The sequence below is a fragment of the Rhamphochromis longiceps genome, linkage group LG16 (genome assembly GCF_057381845.1).
Source record: "Rhamphochromis longiceps isolate RC_006_pf linkage group LG16, R_longiceps_female_GT1.1, whole genome shotgun sequence".
Lineage (NCBI taxonomy): Eukaryota > Metazoa > Chordata > Actinopteri > Cichliformes > Cichlidae > Rhamphochromis > Rhamphochromis longiceps.
The window spans coordinates 26,909,498-26,932,499 of NC_140572.1; the positions used below are offsets into that span (position 1 = coordinate 26,909,498).

General features: G+C 39.8%; 1 protein-coding gene across 1 annotated transcript in view; it reads left to right on the top strand.

Annotated features, from left to right (window-relative positions):
• Window positions 1–12,059: 12,059 nt before the first annotated feature.
• Window positions 12,060–23,002, top strand: part of erbb4b (erb-b2 receptor tyrosine kinase 4b) — a 361,178-nt gene continuing 350,235 nt past the window's right edge. Inside the window, exon 1 of the mRNA XM_085385312.1 lies at window positions 12,060–12,436. Within this exon, the coding sequence (XP_085241438.1) occupies window positions 12,358–12,436 (79 nt within the window). The 5' untranslated portion in view covers window positions 12,060–12,357. The remainder of the gene's footprint in view (window positions 12,437–23,002) is intronic.

A 23,002-nucleotide genomic window follows, 5' to 3' on the forward strand; every position in this document is an offset into this window, starting at 1 on the left:
AACACTGTATGATTTGTAAGTCATGGCAGTCATTGTTGGTTTGTGGAACCTGCTGTTGATACTGGCTTGATATGTGAGTGTTAGGTATTGTGCAGCTATAGCCCCTTTTTTTTGTCTACTTCTCAGGACAGATAGCTGAAAAGCTTTGTGACTGCAAGACTTCCTCTGCCAGGTTCCACTCCCCGTGAAACTTCTTCTGCAAATCCTGTTAGACAATAAAAGCTGCACAGAGTTGCAAAAGCACTGGAAACTACTGGTATCCACCCTACATACAGACAACTTCAGATTAAAACAAAGCACACCTTATACTAGTACTGTAGAAAGCCAGCATACAGTATATCAAGAGCAACCTTAGTATGTTGTGAATAAATAAGAGTATATTAATCATCTGTGGCTGGGCTAAATCAGTTTAATTTCTTTATTAGCAAACAGGAAAAAAGGTATTTAGTTACACTTGCATGTCAACACTGACTGAACAGTAAAGCAAAGTTGCATTCATAAAGATGGATAGTGTTTAACTTGGAAATCACACAGTCTGAGATACCAAGAGTGCTGCCTGCCCTTTAGGTTTCAGCTTACAAGCTTACAGAACAGGGAGTAGTTCCAGATCTTTTTTGTGTGAATCCCCACCAACGTTGTGCAATTGGCTTGTGACAAGTCCTGTTCCTGTTTTTCCTGCCAGGTAGTGGTGGATGTTTAGACAGGCCCTAAAACGTTCACACACACCAACACAAGATATGCGTGCACGCACATACACACGGGATGACAACCTGCACGCCTAGCTAGTTTCTGTTACACGCCCATATTTTAGGAGTAATCAAGTTGAAGCGCTAGAAATCTGATATCACATATAGTAATGTGGTTTTAAACTGTTCGCTGGTGTTGCAATGTAAGAGAAATGCTGTGAGAAAATAAATACAATTCAATGACTGATTGGTGTAATGTCACAGTGGAAACACTGCAAAAGATGTGGTACACTACAATTTTTCTGCTTGGGATTTGCGCTGGTAATGGTGGTCTGCGCCTCTGCGGCTCTTGCACTCTTAACCCACTTGGCTGAAGGAACAGGTTCAGTTATAGGGCTGCTATACATGTTAGCAACTTTGAAATTGTTTAGATCCATTTAAAGTCGGGGTTCAAGCAAATTATATTTTCAGTTCACTGGAAATGAAGCTTCAATAGTTCAGATTTTGAGGCCAACTACACCCTGTGCAGACTGTGCAAAAGGCCTTCTCTGGTTTGTGGTCAGAGAGAAAAAAGAGAGAGGTCTCAGTATTCATGTGGGGAGGAAGTAGAGGGGGAACTTCCACTTTCCTGCAGCCATGTTGAATGGGGAGGTATTGTGGGGTGAACAGCATGCACAAAAAAAGATAGACAAGTTGATAGGTGCATTTCAGACAAAAACAATAATGTGCTACTACAAGAGGCAATGAAAAAGTGTGAAGACGGGCAGCACTGTTAAAGAGAGAGAGAAAAGTCAGCAATGGTAAGTTTGTAACGTAAACATATAAGCGGCACATGCATTAGACACTTCTTGGGAAGTGCGACTGCAGGAAAGAAACAGAGAGTTAATAGAGAAACTGAGAGAGACAAATTGAGAGGGATGAATGCATCTGACACAGGAAGATCGAGAACATGACAGAAAGAAAGAAAATAAGGTTGTGTAGTGTCCACACCTGCTGATTGTCTTGAACTGTGAAAACATACCAGGAGGCAAGATACAGTTTTGAAGACTGGCATGAAGCAGACAACCACAGGTTTACTGTAGGAAATTGGGATGTGGGGATACAGACACCGGTGGTTTGACATAAATGGATACACAGCTGCAATGAGCTGAACTGAAAACAGGAAATAAATGTGAACACTAACCCTTTTTTCACACTAACAAATAAAGAGAGGGAAGTTTCACCAGTTCAAAACTATATTCGGTGTGATGTGAATGTCAGACATGGGCTGGGAAGCACATGTTATCACTGTCATTTCCAAAAATATTTGCTTGGACTGTAAATATTTTTTTCATCATTTTCAGTTTGACTGTGAAAAGCTGCTCTCCCACCACAGAGTATCAGAGTATTTGCATTTTTCTTTTTTTTCTTTTTTTTTTTCTTTTTTTTGAGGTGGGACCTAAAAGGGGTCGACAGAAGGAGTCATGTTCAAAATTATCACAAGTGATTTAAAGGGCAACCACACATACTGTAAACCAAAGTGCAAAAATAAAATGTCAGCCCTTGATGTTATTCCATTTGCATCGCATTGACTGCAGCTCAATGTGGGTTGGGGAGGCACAGTATATCAGCTCCTCCTTGTGTTTTTTTCAGCATTTTATCATCAATCAACATCAGCCTAGACTACATTGCTGGGCCACCATAACACTTCAGTAGTCTTTATAGTACTCTATGTTAGTAATGATAGCATTTCAACAGAGCAGTAATACTCAAAGTGAAATCAGGTTTTGAATTATAGCACATTTGTGCTCTACTTTGTAGTCAACACATGTTTTGCTGCCTGTAAGCTATCAACACAGTGGGTCTCACACACAGTTGTTTCTGTACAATGATGCTGATGAGTTGTCAGAAAATCCAAGAGCTTTGGCTTTAGTCTACTTCTCAGAAAAGGCCGGGACAACACTGTTACTCAAACTGAAATGCTGTCATTTTAATACTGTTAATCTTGCAACTGTGATGTGTATGCTTTCTCAAACAAAAACAAAAGAACAGAGCAAAATATAGAACACAAAATTAGTATTCTGTGCTAAAAATGAAAAATATATGGGGTATTCTTTATCGGTCGCTGAAGTTGCTCATTTCTCAAAAGTAGCACAAGGTAAAATGGGTACAGAAGAGGTAGAAGTTAATAGCTATTCGGGAGCAGTAACAGCGACTGCTTGTTTGTCTCTTTCAAAGAGTATTTCGTGCATTCAACTTGTCTTGCAACCGAGCGAAATGGAAGAAAGAGAATACAACAGTTGGTACAAGCACTTTGGGTTGGCTTCTTACCTTTTGTGTTTCAAATGTCAGCGCTTTTCATGTGGTTGCAGACTCCTGGGTCAAGAGAAGAAGGAGGAGGCTCAGATGGAAATCCTGACACATATCTACACAGTGCTGAGGCCAACCTAACTGGGCCCCTTCCATCTGAAATCACACACGCACGCACACAGACACAAACACTCACTTTATAAAGTTTAAAAGGTGACTGTGTTTGTGTATCTGATTGCTCCAAAGCAAACCAGTGTCACTAAACCTAAACAAGCATGGTTCTCCTTATCACTTTATCAAAAACGGGTCTAGTTCAAGAGAAAAGACACAGACTGGTCAGTGATGTTACATTAATGTCTCCTGTTCCTCAAAATATTCACGTTCATGTCAGGTCACCAACATAAATTTGTGTTAAAGCAACACTGGAGTCAGAGTTGTTTTATTGATACAATATGTACATTAGGATAGTGAATTCCTGGTCGGGCTGCCTAATGTTTAGCAAGTCACTTTAGCAACCAAATGTGAAACAGAATCAGAATCTGAAAAGAAAGTTAAAAAACACACAACTAAAAAAAGTTCACATCCAGCTGCTCTGATGAATCTTTTGCACAGCATTCAATGCTAAATGTTTCACAAGAACTAATATACGGCTGATCATGGAGGTACCGGACACTCAACTACCATCTAAGACGCTGCGTTTTCTGGAAAGCCCTAGTTTCAACAGTCACTCTTTATTGATTTTGATGATCGCTGTATTTTTCCACTGACAAAAAAAAATGTTTTCATGTAAAAAGGGTCTTTAGTTTGTGCCCTTCAGAAGAGAACTGTTACTTTTCAATGACTGTCTGTGAATAATATTACTTTTATTACCTTATTTTTACTTGGCCACGTTTCTTTGTAGAGAAGAGGGTTTTTTCTGCTCTACACAGAACTATTTCCTATGTGGACCGTGTTGTCTCTTTTCTCTGTCTGGCCACCCACCTAAAAGAACACACACACACACACACACACACACACACACACACACACACACACACACACACACACACACACACACACACACACACACACCCTCTCTTTATCTCTTTATGCAGCAGCTGTGCCCTTGGATAGTAACTACCATTCAGATGCTTTCTCTTACTGCCATCAAGTGGTCAAACTGTGTAAAGCTTTCACTGTAGTCGGCACCCTTGGGAGTTGACAATATTGCAGTAGTTTAATAATGTTTTATTTGCATAACTAAAAAAGAAGTAGTTCACTAGAAATAATACAACTAGAACGCTCATAAAAATTAAGAATAACAATTATATCAATTTGATTACATTAGATTTAAATTCGATTTTCTAACACTTTATCCAGGTAATGTCTGTTCTCGTTGGATATTTGTCTTGAGACATCCTTCATTTCTTCATGTTTTTAGAAAAATATGAAATTATAGATGTGACATTGAAACATGCTCAAAACTAAATGGAAATACTATATTAAGACAGAAACAGTTTGCCTTTATGCAGTACAGTTCTCACAAATTTGAAACCCAATATTTGTTACGAACACATTAATTCTTCAACACAGCCTGAACACTCTTAGGCACGTTTCTTGTAATTTCTTTAAGTAGTTTTTAGGAATAGTTCTCCAGGATTCTTGAAGGAGATTCACAGCTCATCTTTGGATGTTGGCTGCCTTTTTTTTTCAGTTGTCTAATAGGATGATCCCACACTGCTTCGATTATGCTGAGGTCCGGGCTCTGGGGAGGCCAATCCATGACTGACTGTGTTCCTTTGAGTGTTTTTCTATACAGATATGTTTTTACTGTGTGTCTGGGATCATTGTCATGCTTAAAAATTAAGCTGTTTTCAATCAGATGACTTTCCATATGGTATTGCACGATGGATCAAATCTGATGGTATTCTGGTTTCTGTGTTCATTATCCCATGAATTCTGACAACATCTCTGACACCACTGGGTGAAATGCAGCCACAAATCATGACAGAGCCCCTACTGTGTTGTACAGATGGCTGTAGACACTCACTGTTGTGCCGCTTTTCATCCCTCTTCCATACATATTTGCAATGATTTGAAGCAAAAATTTCAAATGCGGATTCATCACTTCTTAAGACACATCACCACAGATTTTTAGTCCAGTTCTTGTGTAATTTGGCATACCACAGCCTTTTCTCTCTATTTCCTTTCCTTAAGAACAGCTTTCAATGGCAGCCACCCTCCTACTGTGGCCATTTCTGATGAGTCTTTGGTGAACAGTACATGGATCATCTGGGCCAGAGACTTTTACTGATTTTTTTTCTTATTAATTACATGACTTTTACGTAATGCTCATCTGCTATGGATAGATTTTTAAGCCTTCCACTCTGTTTTGTCCTCCACTTGTCTACTTTCATCAAATTATTTTAAGGATGTGCTGCACACCATGACATGCAGATTTTTAGCTAATAGTTTTTGGGAATCACCTTGTTGCAGTAAAAACACTGTATCGTGTCTCTCAAAGTGTGATATCGTTGACATTTTTCATCGATTCAAGTTCAGAAACTGGGGCAAGCTCTGTGTTTTTGCAGCAGGTTGCCAGCAGCAAAGTGCCTAAAACTAGTTTATCCCTTGAGTTAGGTGCCTTTTTTGTTCTTGAATAATTCACATGTTGGTGTTAAGTAAAAAAGAAAACATTCCACTGAAAATGTTCAGCTAGAAGGACTGGACTGAAAATAAGTGAAAAAGCTGTCAGTGTAGAAAGAAAAACTTTGAGTGATCTCCAGAAATTAAGATTCAAGGCTGTTTTAAGCAAAATACAAAGAAGTGAAGTGTGCTCAAGACACAACACTGTATTTTTTTTACTTATTTTTGTTATTTGGGGTTTATCTGAATCAATTATTGTCCTTCCTTCTACTCATATGGACTACAGTAGTCACATCAGGCAGTGGTGATGACGTTTCCATTTCTGCCCTGTAGATGGCAGCATTATAAAGCGAACCTAACAAACCACGGATGATTACGGCTTCCACACATTCAGCCTAAGAGTGCAGCAGCAAAGCTCATCAAGGGCAGCATTAATAACCTGAGCAAAGTCCTTTCTTTGTCTCATCTTCAAGTCTCACCTGACATGGTTGGTCACTTTTGAACTTTTGACCGGCCTGTAATGTGCAATGTAAGCTATCCAATTTACAACACCTTCACAAGGACACATGCCAACAATTATTTATTGCTGCAGTGCAGGGTAGTCAGTGTGTATGTGTGCGTGCCCGCGTGTATGTGTGTGAGATACTGCAGATGGAGAAAAGAAAACAACCTAAACTGTATGAAAATGAAAATAGATATATGCATTCAACCCCTTCCAAGTAAAGCACAAAAAAAAAGAACATAAAGATGGGGACGCATTACACTGCATATATATATATATATATATATATATATATATATATATATATATATATATATATATATATATATATATATATATATATATATATATATATAGATAGATAGATAGATAGATAGATAGATAGATAGATAGATAGATAGATAGATAGATAGATAGATAGATAGATAGATAGATAGATAGATAGATAGATAGATAGATAGATAGATTGCAAAGACTGCATCTGGACCACAGAGAGCTACAGGCATCGACATGACTGATAATGTTTAAAGTCTGGTGTCACTGAAGTGAATCAACAAGAATCTGACCTCTTATCCTGCAGGGCAAAAAAAACACAATATAACACATCACCCTCATCCTTGGACTGATCTGATGGTTTTGGAGTTTGGGGTAATTCCATCATAACCCACAGCAGAATTAACCCGCTTCACTCAGTGGACAGTGAGCATTCGTCAGCAAACTCTGCAGTGAGATGCGACTCGATGGCAGTCAACATTTCCCCTAATGGGAAACAATTACACACTCAGTGGCTTCTTCACTGACTTCTGATGAGACTCATTCACTGAGGAAATGGCCACGTAATCATGTGTGTGTAATGTGCTAACACTGCTTATTGCTCACAGAGTCAGGCACATGCAGAGCCAGTCAGAGTTTCAGATGATTCTTTAGCCACCATATGAGTCTGATGATAGGAGAAATGTCAAAGGAAATGGCGCTGAATGTACGACACGTGTACTCAGAGGGCTATCTGTATTGCTGTGGGTATTTACATGTTTTATAGTACATGTATACATATACACACATATGTATATAGGGAGAGACAGACAAGTCTTCTTAAAACCAAATAATCCCTGATGCTTCTTCTTTCTCAACATAGTGACTATGAATAAATTACAGTGGAAAATAGGGACTTTTTATGATTTATGCTTGGCTAGACTACAACACTGATGTAAACACGGAGGAATTTCTCTTCCATGGATGCAGCCAGGTTGTCATTTTTTAGCTTTAGTGTAATTTTTACACTGACTGACTCAAGACTGGCTCATCTGTCTTAAAAGTAGGAATTACTGTGATAGCGGCCATGCCGTGAAAATCTGAGTGAATCTTTAAGCAATCCTTCAGTTTGAATTTTCTGTGAAAGTCTACTTGCAGATGTACAGAAATTGCACATAATATTGACAGTGGAATAATCAATATGCAGCAAGCAAGCTGTCTGAAAAATCCTCATATTTAAAAACACCCAAGTTAAAGTGACATGTATGATGGACTGTTACTGCATCCGGATTTCATGCCTGAACCAATGCAACAAATGTAATGCCATGTTACGCGGAGGGAAGTTAATCACTTCCTTGTGGCGTCTGATGACAGGATGATCAGTCACCAGCATATAAAATTATTTTTGAGGTAATTAATACCACTCTGTGTAAAAACACTGCCAGCCTTAATGTTGTTTGCACTTGCTCCAGTAGCATATAGTTTATAATAAGCTGAATTTCTGATATGATTCACACCAGCACGAGTTATCTGAGTCACTCATGACTATTTAGTCCAGAGTGTTGTATGTTGGCTTTCATGTAGCCAAAGATTTCCTGGTCTGCACATGAATATTAACCTTGTTATGCATTCAAACCTAATTTAGGATAGCATAGCATAGATGCATCATAGTAAACTGGGAGACCTTTCATGGCATACGCACTAATATAGATTATAGAAATTAAGTAAAACACCATTTACAGCATCAGACACCATTTACATGGTATCTGATGCCAAAAGATAAAGTTAATAAATGAAAACAGTAGGATGTTAGATGGATCTGTGGATTGAACATCTGAAAACCACAACAAAAGCAAGAAACTATGGAGGAATATCACAAGAAAGCAAAAGTTATAACTCATCTCTTACCGAATGCCTTGGTTTGTGTATTAAAAGGGGGCATCAGACTTGGCTTTAAGCACATCGAGTGACCAGAGGAGCAGCAGATTATGGCATTTCCACACTGGCTCTGGCACTGTGACTTGCTAAAAACCATTTTATGCAATGCAAATGAGCACTGTCTTATGACTTAAAAGGGGGCAAAAAGGTCTGAATTTCTTAACAGAAACCAAATACCATGTTATTAACATATATTTAATTTAGCCGTTTAAAAATTAGAACGCTTAAAACAAAGTTACTTTTCCAAAAAGTGTCCATTAACAGTGAATAATTACAAAGAGGAACAGGAAGGTGGGGGTGGCTGCTGATTGAATTTTTATCAGTCAATATGACAAATGATGTGTCATCTCTGTTTATCTATCCACTGTCTTGTATGACTTGAGAACAGCCTGCAGACTGAGCTATCAGCTGATAGATAGAATCAGTGGCAATCTATACTTGAAAATTCTCATTACTGCTGTTTGTCCTTTGTCATTATGGAATGAGCATCTGTCCAAAACCCACATCTGATCCAAAATGATTAATAAACAGCTAAACATGTGCTTTAGATCGAGCAGCATTAATGGCAAAAAGACCCGTTTGAGTGCTAAATGTACATTTTTATTGAATCATAGTTATCTGTATTCCCTGAGATTAATATATGCAGCCACGCTGATATTGATTTGAGTTTTCAGCACAGTGGATGAAAAAAAGTGTGAAATACGTTGTTGTGATAGTCTTTTGGTTCTTCCGTTGCCTTCCCTAGACAACTTCAATATTATATATTCAACAAACCATTTCGTTTTGACAGTAACAAATGCCTCTGAGTTTTTGCAACTCTGGCATCTAAGAAAACTCAAGTTTTTCTTTTCTTTTTTACTTTTGGTTATTGTTCATATTCTTTCTTCCTTATTGTCGAGGAAAGATAGAAGCAATCAAAGGCATGAAAGAAGACCTTGACTGCTACTATCCGAGGGTCCTTTGTATAGATGCCCATGACTTAACTGCTGCTCAAAAAGTAAGCAATTTAGTAAATAGTTTGTTTCACGTGTTTGTAGAAGTCACACGTTCACACGTTCATCATATTGTTTTAAAGACATTTTGATATATATAAAAATGGAGGGAATGAAGCTTATAACCTCATAACCTCACTGTGTAACCTCTCATTTTAATAGCTGGTGTCGGAGGGGATATGGGGTTGAACTGGTATGCAAAACTGACATCCTTCAATATATAAACAGAAAAAAATCTACCTGAAAATTAACAAACAGATAATGAAAAGTCTTAGTTGTCTATGACTACCTAATCATCAGTTCCAGACGTGTATTACGGTCATTAACTTCCTTCATCTCTGCAACATGTTGCTCGGATAGTTTATCATACTGAAGGTTTATCTAAGTGTGGGGGAGAAGTGCTATGCTGCAGGGAGAGATTGCCTTCACTTGCATGGCACCAACAGAGCAAAACAATGTGCTGCATGATAAAAAATTGCTTCATAACTCTCACATTGTGTGTCTGGCATCATTATGAGGCACAATAGCCTCTGGAGGGCCTGGCTTTTATTGGCGTGCCTCTTGCAGCAGCAAAGTCTCATCCATTAAACAAATCAGGGGGTTATGTATTAGATTAGCTGTACAGCAGGCACTTGGGGACGCCTAGAAGAACACACGAAACCTCATCTCATTCCCTCTCATAATCCCTGGAATAAATTACCTAATTGACAGCATTAGGTTGATACTGTCAGAAGGTGCCACTTAAAGCATAATGTATAATGAAAATACACAACGTTGCTAAATTGCATTTTTGGTATTAAAAATGATAAACGTCAGCCATTTGGGGCATATTTAGAGTGAAGCCTCTCCTCATAGCATGCTGCCAGATCTCATTTTTCAATATTTCTTAATAAATTTGTAGTGTCAGTAATATTAAAAGCTCATTTTTGCTTTGGAATATTTAATAAAGCTTCTGTGTGATAGGAAGCCAGTGTCAAAGACAGAGTCAGGAAACTGTAGGTGGCAGCTTGAACCTCCCACCACCCACCGCGCCACGCCACCGGACCTCTGACCTGTGTGGCGAGAAATGGACTGCCCCCCACTGGTGAAGGGTCAACACTGCAGCAGAGGTTCAAGAAGTGCCCCTCACAGTTCAGTGCACTATTCATTCTGCAGCCAAGCTGAAAACAACAGAGCCTTTTGACTTTCTTGAAAGTGAAAGCTGAAACTGTATGCATCCCATTTTCCAAACTGTACACTTGGATCAGAAAGTTCAGCTCAGTGTTCAAGTATCGGAATCTGTGGGTTAGTGCCAGTGAATGGAATACCTCAGTAAATGTGAGAGCAAAGGCCCTGGATGAACTATAGCTAAAAGATTGATGTTTATTGGCCGGGGTAGATTATTGCTCACTGTGTGGATATGCTTTTATTGCAATTAAAATCTGCCTCATCTAGTCATAATAAAGCTAAAAACAGAGCATTAATATCATACTTCTGTCTTTTAAAGCCCTCAACATATTGCTGTTGTGGTGCCATATAGTCAATCTAATAATCTGAGTGACTTTTCCATTTCAACTTAAGGTGTTATAAAATGTGTCTAAGCTCCATTATAAACCATTCATTCATGCAGGTAAATATAGTCTAAATGGGTAAAAGTGTTTTGTAACAATGTTGCTTTGACTTTCTGATGAACCAACTCTATGAGACAAACATCACTCAAGTATTTCAAGCCTTTTTCGGACTTTGCCCGCACTTGTGATCACATTTGAGTGCGTGTGCATGTTTCAAGAAAACTTTGAGTTGGGGGACAGTCAGAGTGCATGTTTTCTGTCCAGATGTGTGGGCATATTGCAACTCCAGGAGGCATTCACCTCTCTTTTTAAAGTGCAAAAGTAGTCAGCAGCTGGTGAAAGTAATAACCTTTTGTCATGTTGTTTTGCATTTACCCCCATTATCTTAAGTTATTTTCCCGCTACTCCAAAGTCACTGGTTTCAAACTCTTACAAATAGCTCAGTGAGCACAATAATACCGCTATCTAAACGTTCTGTTTGACTTTTATTTGTGTCATTTACACCAAGACCATCCCCTGGTGGGGAAATGTTTCTCTTGGATATGGAGATATATTGCCTTCAGGAGTAATGTAGCCTGATAAGTGATGAAAAATGAAAATCTTGTCTCAAGATGCAGAAAAGCAAAACAAAGAAACAAATGGTTTATGATTTTGCTGTAAGAATACATGCCCTTATTTACTTGATTATACTTATGCGGTAACCTTATAAAATGAAGTGGGATTAGAGTAGATCAATTATTTATTTATTTATTTATGGGGGGGACTACAGGAAAAATGGGAACTTCGTTCACAATAAACCTGATGAAACTATGCTATTTCCATTCTAAGCATCAATTTTATGTACCGTTTTCACGGTTTAGTATTGAATCAAATCTTACAAGATGAAAATATACCTTATCCGGATCACATATTTCATAGCACATGGGAATCCACCACTGGTAAGTGGTATTCTGTTTTATTTTACTCAGTACACCCATAAATCCTTCTGGCAGGATTGATCTCTGCTGTGTTCGGTGTGACAGGTGCAACAGAGCCGACGCACAAATTCATGAGGTTTTGGCATCTTGTGGTAACCAATGGGACAATGCATGAAGTCTAAACTGGCGGGGTTAAGGATGATAGTCGGGTACCTGTGCCAATCGCAGTGCGTGTAGGAGGAGTTCGGGGACTGGGAGGTGTGTCCGAAAAATGCGAGTCTGCAGCTGCATACTGTATCCAAGTCGGGGAGTAATGCCATGAGTACTGCTTTACACTGTTTAGACAAGCTTTTCAGAGCGTGCGTAGGAAACTATTATTCGACTGTCTCTGCCGTCAAGTAAGCCACAATTTTAAGCCCGAAGGCTCAGAGAGGACAGGAAAAGGACACTCGGACAAACTGCAAACTTACTTAAAAGCAACCAAAGTCCCCAAAGTCGCACGCCCAAGAGGCGTCAAACCCAAACGATCCATCCTTTCTGGCTGTTTCAGGGAAGGATACGCTGCTGGACATGTGAATTTAAAGGGGATACTTGCTAAGCACAACAATGAAACCAACGACTGCCCAGTGTTGCTTCGGCTTTCTTCTGACTTGCCTCTTGTTTGGGTTCAGCTTTTCACAATCAGGTGAGTGAATTCCAACCCTATGCTCCCCAGTGCGCAAAACTGTGTGTCCGCGGAGATGGTTAGTGCGCGCTGAGCGCAGCACAACTACCCACCGTGCATACTTTTCTGTTACTGTTCTTTGTTGCGCATATGGCTATTGGAGCTTAACAGATCACATCAAACCCGCTAATACGGTTTCACCACCAGCACTGAATTCTAACGCCGGAGAACGTCTTAAACAACGGCCAATGAGATGACGTAAAGATCACAGTTGCACAGAGACACAGGTGTTGGTCAGAGCAGATGGCAGGTTGTAGCAGTACATCTGACAAGACGAAAGGATCCAGGCGAGCGCGTCGCTCCGTCTTCTTGCGCAGAGCGGCACTGTTGAATTTGGAGAGAAATGAGAGCATTTGTTGTTCATCACACGTGTCCTCAGGACATAGCTAGACAAACACAGAGGAGTTATAGCCTTGGTTTACAACAGGCTACTGTGCTCCTGTTTTCCCTCCTGTGGATAGACAGGCTGTCTAACGCAAAACTATTTCAAAAGTTGCTTTCAATCTCTGCTCTTTCTTCCCCTTCTGACTAATTTATCCCAATAATCACAACTGTCGTCATGGTAATAAGACGTAACCCCATGGTTATTGTTTTTGATGAATTTGGCTGGTTGGACAGTGGGTTGTATTAACAGTAACAGCTTGAGGCTCCGCAAGTAGTCACCCGGTGATTCAGACTACTTTAAACCGTTGAGTCCTGCAGAGACTGCTGTGGGAACGCTCTCTATATTACTAGGCTTTTTTGGCTTGTTGTTTGTGTTGATCTGTGTAACTCTCACCTGTGCAAACGATGATAAGAGTGGTGAACATGTACGTGCATTCTGTAATCGGGATAAAAACAAAGCGGATTATAGTCAAATTAGATTATTCATCGTTTTATAGTAAATGCCCTCGGGGATCCTGTGGAGCACAAATTGACGACCATCGTTGCAGCGCACGGGACTTTTCGCTCTGACAGTAGCAGTACTGTTTGTAGAGTGCAGGGGCGCTCTTTACGCGCAGGGAGGTGTGTGTGTGTGTGTGTGTGTGTGTGTGTGTGTGTGTGTGTGTGTGTGTGTGTGTGTGTGTGTGTGTGTGTGTGTGAGAGAGAGAGAGAGAGAGAGAGAGAGAGAGAGAGAGAGAGATTAGTTAGACAAAAGCAATACCACCTCATCAACCACCATCATCACCACTGATAATCACATTTTGGGATGACTACGACTAAAATTAGACTAAATCCAAGTATCGGCTGCACTGACACAGCATCTTTAGATCGTAATTCACACACAGTCGTTTTTCCCCTCATGCTGACTGTTAAACAGTTTCACCGCATATCTTAGAGTCATATTTATGTGACTTAAGGCGTATAACACCACAAAAAATAAATAAATAAATAACAGCAACAACAAAAAACCCAATTTCAAACAATATAAGTTCTTTTGGCACCACGTCTCTCGCGATTATTTAAACATCATACTGCGTTAAATGTGATGTATAATGCACAAATATTAGGGCAGATCTAAAATTCTAACCCGTGTTTTAATAAATCCTCGTGTGTGAGAGCCTTATAGCTGAGAGACAGTGACTGAATTAAAATGTTGAATGCAGTTCAGGAGACAGGGCATGGAGGGATGCTTCCACATGTTTGTTTTCTTGTTTTTGTTTTTTGCTTTACACTCACCACGTGTGCTGCACGTCGTCAAAATAATATTCCTAACATAATATATTGTTGTTCCAAAATAAAAGCAGTTATATATTTTTGCTCATTTATTTTAGTCAACTTATTGTTTTTGATAACATTACTTTATCCTGGGGTTTATCTTAATCGTGTCCGAGCAAGGCTCATATTTCGAAGTTAAATTTACATTTTTTAAATTAATTTTTTAAATAACATCCGGAAAGAAAAAATATGGATTTCGTTATACATTATCTGACGCACCTATGTATGAAGATCACAGTCGTAATGTCTTTTCTGACTAGACAAGCTTCGACCAACAGTGAAGCTCCAAATCATTTCAATAATATTGGAAAATAGTAAAATAACATAAAACGAAACAGAACAGAAACGGATGCTCAAATATGTGTGTGTGTGTGTGTGTGTGTGTGTGTGTGTGTGTGTGTGTGTGTGTGTGTGCGCGCGCGCGCGCGCCCGTGCGCGGATGTGAGCGCGTCCTGATGCCAGGAGTTCGCGGGTGTTATGGTTATCTTATGTTCAGTTGAAAAATAAGAAAATGCACACGCGTTCATGCTCAAAGTTTCTTTTTCTTGAGTTTCCTCACTTAACGTTGGCATCTATCTTAATATGTCCCAAGATACAAATATCCATAAATATGCATAAAATCCTCAGTTGAATCCTTTGCTTTGAAATTTTATGAACTTTTCATCACCTTCATGTCATTTATTTTCTTCTGTTTAGTGTTAAAAACCCCACTTAAAGAAAATCCTGTGCTAAACTGGACTTATATGCTTCATGACAGCAGGGTACATGCCTGCAATATGCTGAATGTCCCCCATGTGAGTCCACTGTGCACACTCCTCTTCACTGGACTGCAGTTTCACACTACAGCTGAACAAGTTTGGAAATTGATACAGCTTGCAATTCTGAACCATATGGCCACATTCCAAAACTCTGTTTGTGTTTATGAATATTCATATATTTTGTGCACAGGAGCGCCTTCAAATCATCTGTTGAATGCGTCTGCATGTGCATGGAGTTTTTTCACTTGCGTGTAACCACTGCAATCTGGATAAACTACATCCCTTCTGTTTTACGGCTTTGAGCGGCGTCTTCTTTCCTAATTTGCTGAACAGAATGCAACTACAACCTTTAACTTACAGTGGCACTCACTGTTTATTGGGTTGAAACTGACAGTACTGTCCTATTTGTAAGCTGATGTGTGTGGTCACAGTACATTTAAGGTTTGAGGGTGACACTGACAGGGATCCTACTAGAAAGGGAGACAAGATAGTTCTTTTTTTTTCAACCAGTTCTGCACCTTTTACAGGAGACCCTGGCACTTCTTGTAAATGTCTCCTCATTGTATATTTTTCCCTTTTTGTCCAGCATCAAGGATAATGAAAGAATGATATGACACTGAGGAGCCAACATAGCTGGACTTTGGCACAGACCACGCTTATAGTCCTATCTGCTGTCACCCATTAAAGAAGCTTTGACCGTCTACCACCACCAGGCATTTTATAAGAATGAAAAAGAAAAGAAGAACATAAACATTTCTGCTTTTGTCCTTTCTTTATTGGCCAGAGTAACACATAGGGAGCAATATAAAGCCACTTTTCCACAATAAAGTAAATTCAGTTACTGCTATTATAGCCTGATGCAAGACCCTCCTGTATTGTTTTTAAAAGTTGCTGAAATTATTAAAAAAAAAAATATGGAAAATAAGCTATTTTTAGAATTTGAGAAAAGGACCGTTAGATGCACATATATGTAGCTTTTAGATTAATCTGTCTGGTGAGTCAGTGTTTCCTCTTTAATGATAAAAATACAAAAACAGACAATGATTTGTTGTGTTATTTAAACCCCCAGCCAGCCAGACTAAGAATCTTCTCTTTGTGCAATCGTAGTATTGTAGGAAATCATTAAGATTTATGTGTACTGGCCTACTGATTAAAGAATATTACACAATATCACCAGTGTGTGAATGTGTGTGTGAATGGGTGGATGATTGTGTATAGTGTAAAGCGCTTTGGGGTCCTTAGGACCAAGTAAAGCGCTATACAAATACAGACCATTTACCATTTAGTTACTACCAGGATGTCTTAGTTCACTATTGATTACTTAGCACTGAATTTCCAAATGTTTTTTGAGAGTTTTCTTTTCTGAACACACAAGTAAAGGTATCGTGTTGGATTTTTGCTGGGCTTATAACCAGTCAGGTTCCTATCTACATCAGCAGAAATGATTGGCTCACATCCTCTGTGACCTTTGCAAACGATGCACCTTCATTTATCACCTGCCATTACAAATGCACCATACATCCACGTCTATTTTGACATGTGTCATTGTCAGCTTAGCTAATAAATGTCCCTTTAGTGAGGGATGTCATAATTAGATCACAGGCCATCACCCATGGACGTGCATCCCTTAATCTGGGCAGCTGTTTATAGGACATCTGTATATAAAAAAAGCAACTTTTATGTTTGAAACATGACTTTCAAGCTCTTAGATTACTTTAGATCTGAAAAGGTGTCTTAACTCTTGAAGACAGAATGCTTGTTTCATGTTTATCACTCATTCCGTCTGTGCTCCTATGCTTTTATGATTTCTCTTTTTTTCCTCTCTGTAAATTGAGCAAGCTTTGAGTTTCTGTGTTTGTTGGAGAGAGAATGAAAGCAAAAGGAGTGAGAGAAAGACATGCAAATAGAAAGGCTGATTGCCTCCGTGTAACATGGCCCTGAGTGCTGAATACACAGCAACCAAAGTCCTTCATTAACAAGGTAGTGCAGCAAACACGCGTATACACAAGCAGGAGCGAGGCCCTGCTTGGTATCTTTGACAATGTACTCTAGCTATTTTAGACAGATGGGGGGACTGAATTTTAGTTGGGGGAAATCAATCAGATGGACCTTAATTAGGATGGCACGTATGCTTTTAGGGCAACCAGAACAAGCTTGCTGAAAGAAAAGAAAATCTCAGTGCTGTTGGTACCATTCAACTTTTTGTGTGTGTTGTGGTCCAATACGCAGCACTCCAAGAAAAGAGGACATGTGTCAGGCAAAAATAAAAGTAAAATAAAATAAAATTTCTTAACAGATTTGCTTTCTCTTTATCGCTAGTGGTGCAAGGTTCATGTCTGCTATCATATGAATATAAATATGAAAAATAGACTTACGTGTTTTTGGCCTAATTAAGCCTAAAGTAAGAATATCAGCCTAAATCTGTTCTGCTATCAGCCATATTCTTGTAGCTATCAATCAAATAACTTCATTATTTTTTCAACGTTAAATATTATTTTTAATTGGATAAATATAAAGTTACCAGTGCAGATTGGTGTCAATGTGCGTAGCAGATTGGCACACACCCAAACTCCTACACACTTACACACATACCCACGTTCTGATACCTCGTTGACCCTGGGCCATCACTCTGATGTACAAGGCAAATGTGCAGGATCCAGGCCCCTGAAAGCCTCAGCCCTGCGTGCACTAAACAATGTAGATGTTGGGAGTCTGAACGCACCATGTATGTCTGTCAGTCAGTGAGACTTTTGATCTGCTTTGTTGTTGCTGCTACTCTTCTAACAATAAGCCTGTCTGTCCTCTGCATCCTCCTGGAGGGCTGCAGGAGGCTGTCAGGCGCCGACCCTTTTGACAACCGCATCTTGAGGGTTTCAAAATGTGGCGACAAAGGGTTTGGGAAATGTACATATACTGTGTGTGTGTGTGTGCGTACATGTGTGTGTGTTATGACTTTGTCTGTCAGTGCGCGTGTGGATGCACGGTTGAAGGGATAGAGGGTGACTGACAGACTAACCAAGCTCCAGAGACGCTCTCTCTGCTCCAGTGTCTGCTTGTTCGTCTTCCTCCGCCCACCCTCTGCCTTCATCTGTGGCTTTGTAAGCCTCCACATAATGTGGGAGCCTTAAAATGACAATGGAAATTATGGCTAATCTTTGTTAAGACACACTCATTACTGCCACGTTTTAGAATTAGAGTCCAATGATAAGACTTGGTCTGCCATGCTTTTCTTCCCCCCCCCACTCTAAAGAGACAGCCTGACATGCTGGAGTGATGTGTTTTATTCTCACTTTTTGTGTTATTTTTCTATTCCCGCTCACAGTTAATAATGGTGGCAAACATATGAAAGGATGATAATAGGCTGACAACTTGGGCATAAAAGACTGGCTCCACCTTCAAACGAGCTTTTCATGCAGTTCTGCATGTGGGTGTGTGTTAAAGGGCTGATTTCTCTCGACTCTCTGCGTCTCTGTCTCTTTCCTCTTTTAGTAATCCCCTTCTAAAATATTCATAGCTAATCTGCATGTACAATGTAATTACAGACGGCTCTGAGTGATATCGGATATGGCCGGCAGAACACATGCTTCCAACAAAATCTTGATTTGGTGATTTGCCTGCTTCAATAAATATGTAGCAGACATGGGACGTGGTATGTCGGTTAAGACTCTTTACAATAGAGTGATATCAAACAAACTACGCTTTTAATAACTCTGTCAGCAAACTTATAGCAAGAGATTTTCATGCCAAAACCCCACAATGCAATAAATATTTTAGATTTTGTCATAGGAGCTGTAATGATGCTGCCCCGTACTTTATGTGCTTAGTGCTCATTAACTGTGGTCGCTGCAGCAGATTAAAACATGTCCCTAAACTATCCCTCATATTTTTTTTCTGTTTTGCACCCCGCCACTTGAACCCCATTCCCATATTTTGAATCCTGCAGGCTTCCATTTGGTGTTAATGGAATGGTGTGCCCTGTATGCTATTCTTGCAGGTCGATTTTTCACTCGTGCGCGAGTTGGGGGTGGGGTGTCCTTTTAAATGAAGCACTTGGTGTTTGTGACCTGTAATAAATGAGTTTGCAGTCAGTCATGGCAGCTGTAAGGAGACATCTGGGAACGAGAGTGAGAGAGAAAGAAAGGGAGATATTCAGACTTCACCGGGAAACAGTTTATCTATGCGAGGATGAAAAATGGTTGCACCAAACACGCTATCACTTATACAACAAATGGAAATCCTATTGTAAAATTCCCGCAGTTTACCACACAAACGTCAGGGGGGAAAATGCAGCGAGTAAAAAATAATACCGCCGATAATCCAACACAATCGGGATTAATGATGATCTTACTATTCAATACCAAAGGGAGAAAAAATGTAAAAATGGATACCACACACACAATATACACTGTGGCTTGGGAGTTTCTGTCTGAATATTAGGCAAATATTTATTATTCATCTTGTAGATGAGGAAAAACAATGACTGCTGTAAAGAATCAACCAGAAAATCAAACAGGCAGAGACAAAGATAATGAAGTATAAAGCATGTAAAAAGAAAAAAAAGGGCTCAATTTTCATTACAGATTCATCATCGGGGAAAAAAATCTTTTTCAGCCTTTAGTCTCATCATCTAAATTCCCAACATGTCAGACAATACATTTACTTTAATCATCATCTTTTTTGTGTTTATGCCTTCTAAATACCATCCTACTTGTGGACAAATGTTTTGATATACTACAGTCTACAAAACTGACTGCTGGGGTTATTCTGCTAACATTAAAAGATTACCTGAGTTCATAAAAATGGCTTCAGGAGTCTGCAGTGGAATGCTGATTTGAACCAGAAAATAGTGGAAAGTCACTGCTTGGTGGAGTAATTACGGAGTTGAAAGTATTGATCGACTCTCATTATTGTTAGTTATGGTCCATAATATCAAAGTCAAAGGTAGCTCCATGTATAGCTTCTGTTAATTAAATTGTTTTTTAGAAATTCAAGTCCAACATTTACCAGCAGAGTGAAGCCGTGACCTAGAAGTGTTTTTTTTTTTTTTTTTTTGCGTGAAATGTAACATTTTGCAATTTTATATGAATTAAACTTTCTGGATTTATTTTCAAAATATGAAAACCTTAAACAAAATGATTGGTACTCTTGGTATTCCTGGTTTGTGTAGCTGTCACTCGTATGAAGCAGCAGTCACCTTGCAGCAGAGCAGAAATAGTGCAGCTCTTTTCCCCTGGATGTGAAGGTACATAAAGCACAAGATGAGAGGAGCAGGAAAGGCAATTGACCTTGGCTGCTTTTGGGGGCTGGCTATATAGCCATCAGGTTAGATGCTATGGTTATGCAGTCTGGAGAAGAGGGAGGAAAAGAAGGGGACAGTGCTGAGTACGGCAGTTATTGTTCATAGAGTCGAAAAGCAGATTTGGTATTCGTAATTGTTGAATTTGAACCATAATGAAAATGTACTGAAATGGAAATTATGTGTGTGCAGTTGTGTGATTAAATGTGGGTGGGTGGGATGGTACTTTATATCTAGAGGTGCTGACTAAGTATAAGCCAGGTCCAAAGTCAACCCTGCCATTTTACCCTGCTGTGCTAGACTGTTTACCTGAGACAGGGATGCTTTATCTCAGCCAGTCACCAGAGCATGTGTAAACACACAGGGGGGGAACACACAGCATATCATGCGGTTTTCAGCTCCCCCTGCCTTTGTTCCAAAACCCCTCTCCCACAGAGAGACATTATCCCCTGATGGCAAGGTGAATGGGGTGCTGATGTAAGATTATTTGTAGCAGCCAAAAAGAGACAGGAAAAAAACGAAGGGGGGGGGGGGGGGGGGGGGTATCAGAATAGGAAAAAAACCCTAATTTTAGTCAGAGAAGGTCAGCCAGGAAGCTGGGTACACAGGAGTAGAGGTGTCTTTCTGTGGAGGATGGGACATGGGTGAGTGTCTTGGGAGTCTTGGTTAAAGTAGTCGCTATCACAGCAGCTGGACGGACAATTAATCAGAAACTGCCCAGGGGGGAAACCGAGGCTCTGACGTGGACACTTTATTCTGCAGGACACACACACACGCACACACACCTGCTGATAGGCTCTCCCATGGCTTTGTCACCTCTTTCTTTGTGCTTCTGTTCTTTTGCTATCTTATTTCCTTCTCGTCGACCTGCTTTCAGTGCTCATCTCCCTTCTTACACTGCTCTTTTTCTTCTTTCCTTTTTCTAATGCTTTCTCTTCTGGCCTTGACTGTCCTTTTGTTTCTTTTGCTCTCCTCGCCACTGCTCTGTTCTTCTCCAACATGTGTTTAGGTCTGCAAACCGCTTGATGAGAATCAGTTGAAAGGGCCTCTTGTGATGTGACAGCTGAGTCCAAAGTCTGTAGGAGTTGCTGCAGAGGGAAGGAGACAGGGAGGTTGGAGGAGAAGAAAAATAAGGTGAAAGAGGGTTGACTAGTGGCTATACATTACCTTAACCACCCCGTCCTTCTTCTTTGCTTTCATCCCTACATTTCTGCCAATCCATCCCTTCTCTTTCCCCATGGCTAGCACCAAGTGATTGATGTATTTGAGTTTGACATGGCCCGGTTCACCCGAGGGCATTAGCAAGGACACTGGTGAGACTTAGCCAGATGCTGGGGAAAAGGCAGACAGAGAAAGTAGACGATGAAGAAAGGAAAAAGCACTCGACACTGTTGACCACTATGGCTTGCTACGGTTACTAGGGTGAGTAATCTTTTTCACGGTACACCTGTCCTTATTCACCTTGCGGCTTTTTCAGTATGGTTCAAGTAACATGGAATAATATGATTGTAACTGAGCGTACACATAAAATGTAATTAGTTAATCAATTCCTTTATCTCTCAGTACTACATGTAGAGACAATTTTTTAATTTTCCAAGCCTCTGCCAAAAAGAACCTACGGTTCACATATTCAGATCAACTGTCTTGGTTGTTCCTCATCTTCAACCTCAACCTCTCGTCTTTTAAACAGCCTTACTTAAAAATATGCTGTTATTATTGTTGTGTGTATTGAAACAGACATAGGCGTCGCCGATGTCGGGATCATAAGTGCATCTTCAATAAGCCCTCGGTGTCTCTTTCCTCAATTGGAGGCAGGCTGTGTAGTGCTTTACCCTCCAGGGGGGTCTGGGTGTCCCACCAAGCTAACACCCACTTGACATGAAGCCGTCAAAGGGGGAACAAGGCCCACAGTGTCTCCCTGCCCCAAGTGCTTTGTCCTGGAGTAGGCTCCCGCCGTTGCACCCAGCTCCCAGCCTCACGTGACATGCATGAAGATGAGGGAAGCACTTGTCTGCACGGAGCCAAGCAAAATAAATCCAAAAATGGTCCCATGTGTTTACGATGGCAGTGAGTTGCATGATGTATTAAAAAGAAACAGACAAGACAACTCAGAACGAATGTTGTCGTTATAAATCCAAAACTGATCTTGGGGTCAAATTCTCACATGTCTCGGAGGAAAATTATTGCTGTTGTTTTTGAGAAAATTGCCACAATTATATCAGAATTCCATGGGACATTCTCATAATTGTTCTATGTATTAGAAAAAGACAGAAATACGTTTGTAAAGACAATATATTTACTTAATAAAGATTTAAATGGGTAGAAAGATTCAAAAGAAAGCAGTAATTATGAGTAAGATGCTTTTCACTACTGAAATCACAGGTGAAGATGGGATATCCCAGCCATCTGCCAGATTTATTAAGCAACCAAAAGGTACTCTGTAGACCCCAGACAACATATTAACCAACACTAACTAAAACTGGTTTCAGGGCCCCATGTGCTGGAACAAAACTACCCTGTTTAAGAACATTTCATTCTGTTAGCTAAAAACAAAACAAAACAGTTTTTTGCAGATATATTTTATTTATTAATTGGCAAAAAGCAGGAAAAACTCAGGCAAACATAAATCTAGAATTAATGCTTATACCTGGAATGCAAGCGAATAAAAGTCCATTGTCAGGTCTGAGTTGGCGTAAATTAGATGTTCTTCACAGCGCAGGCAACAGAATTCTACAACTTAATGGAGATAAACAACCAGTAGGCTGACTAGTCGAA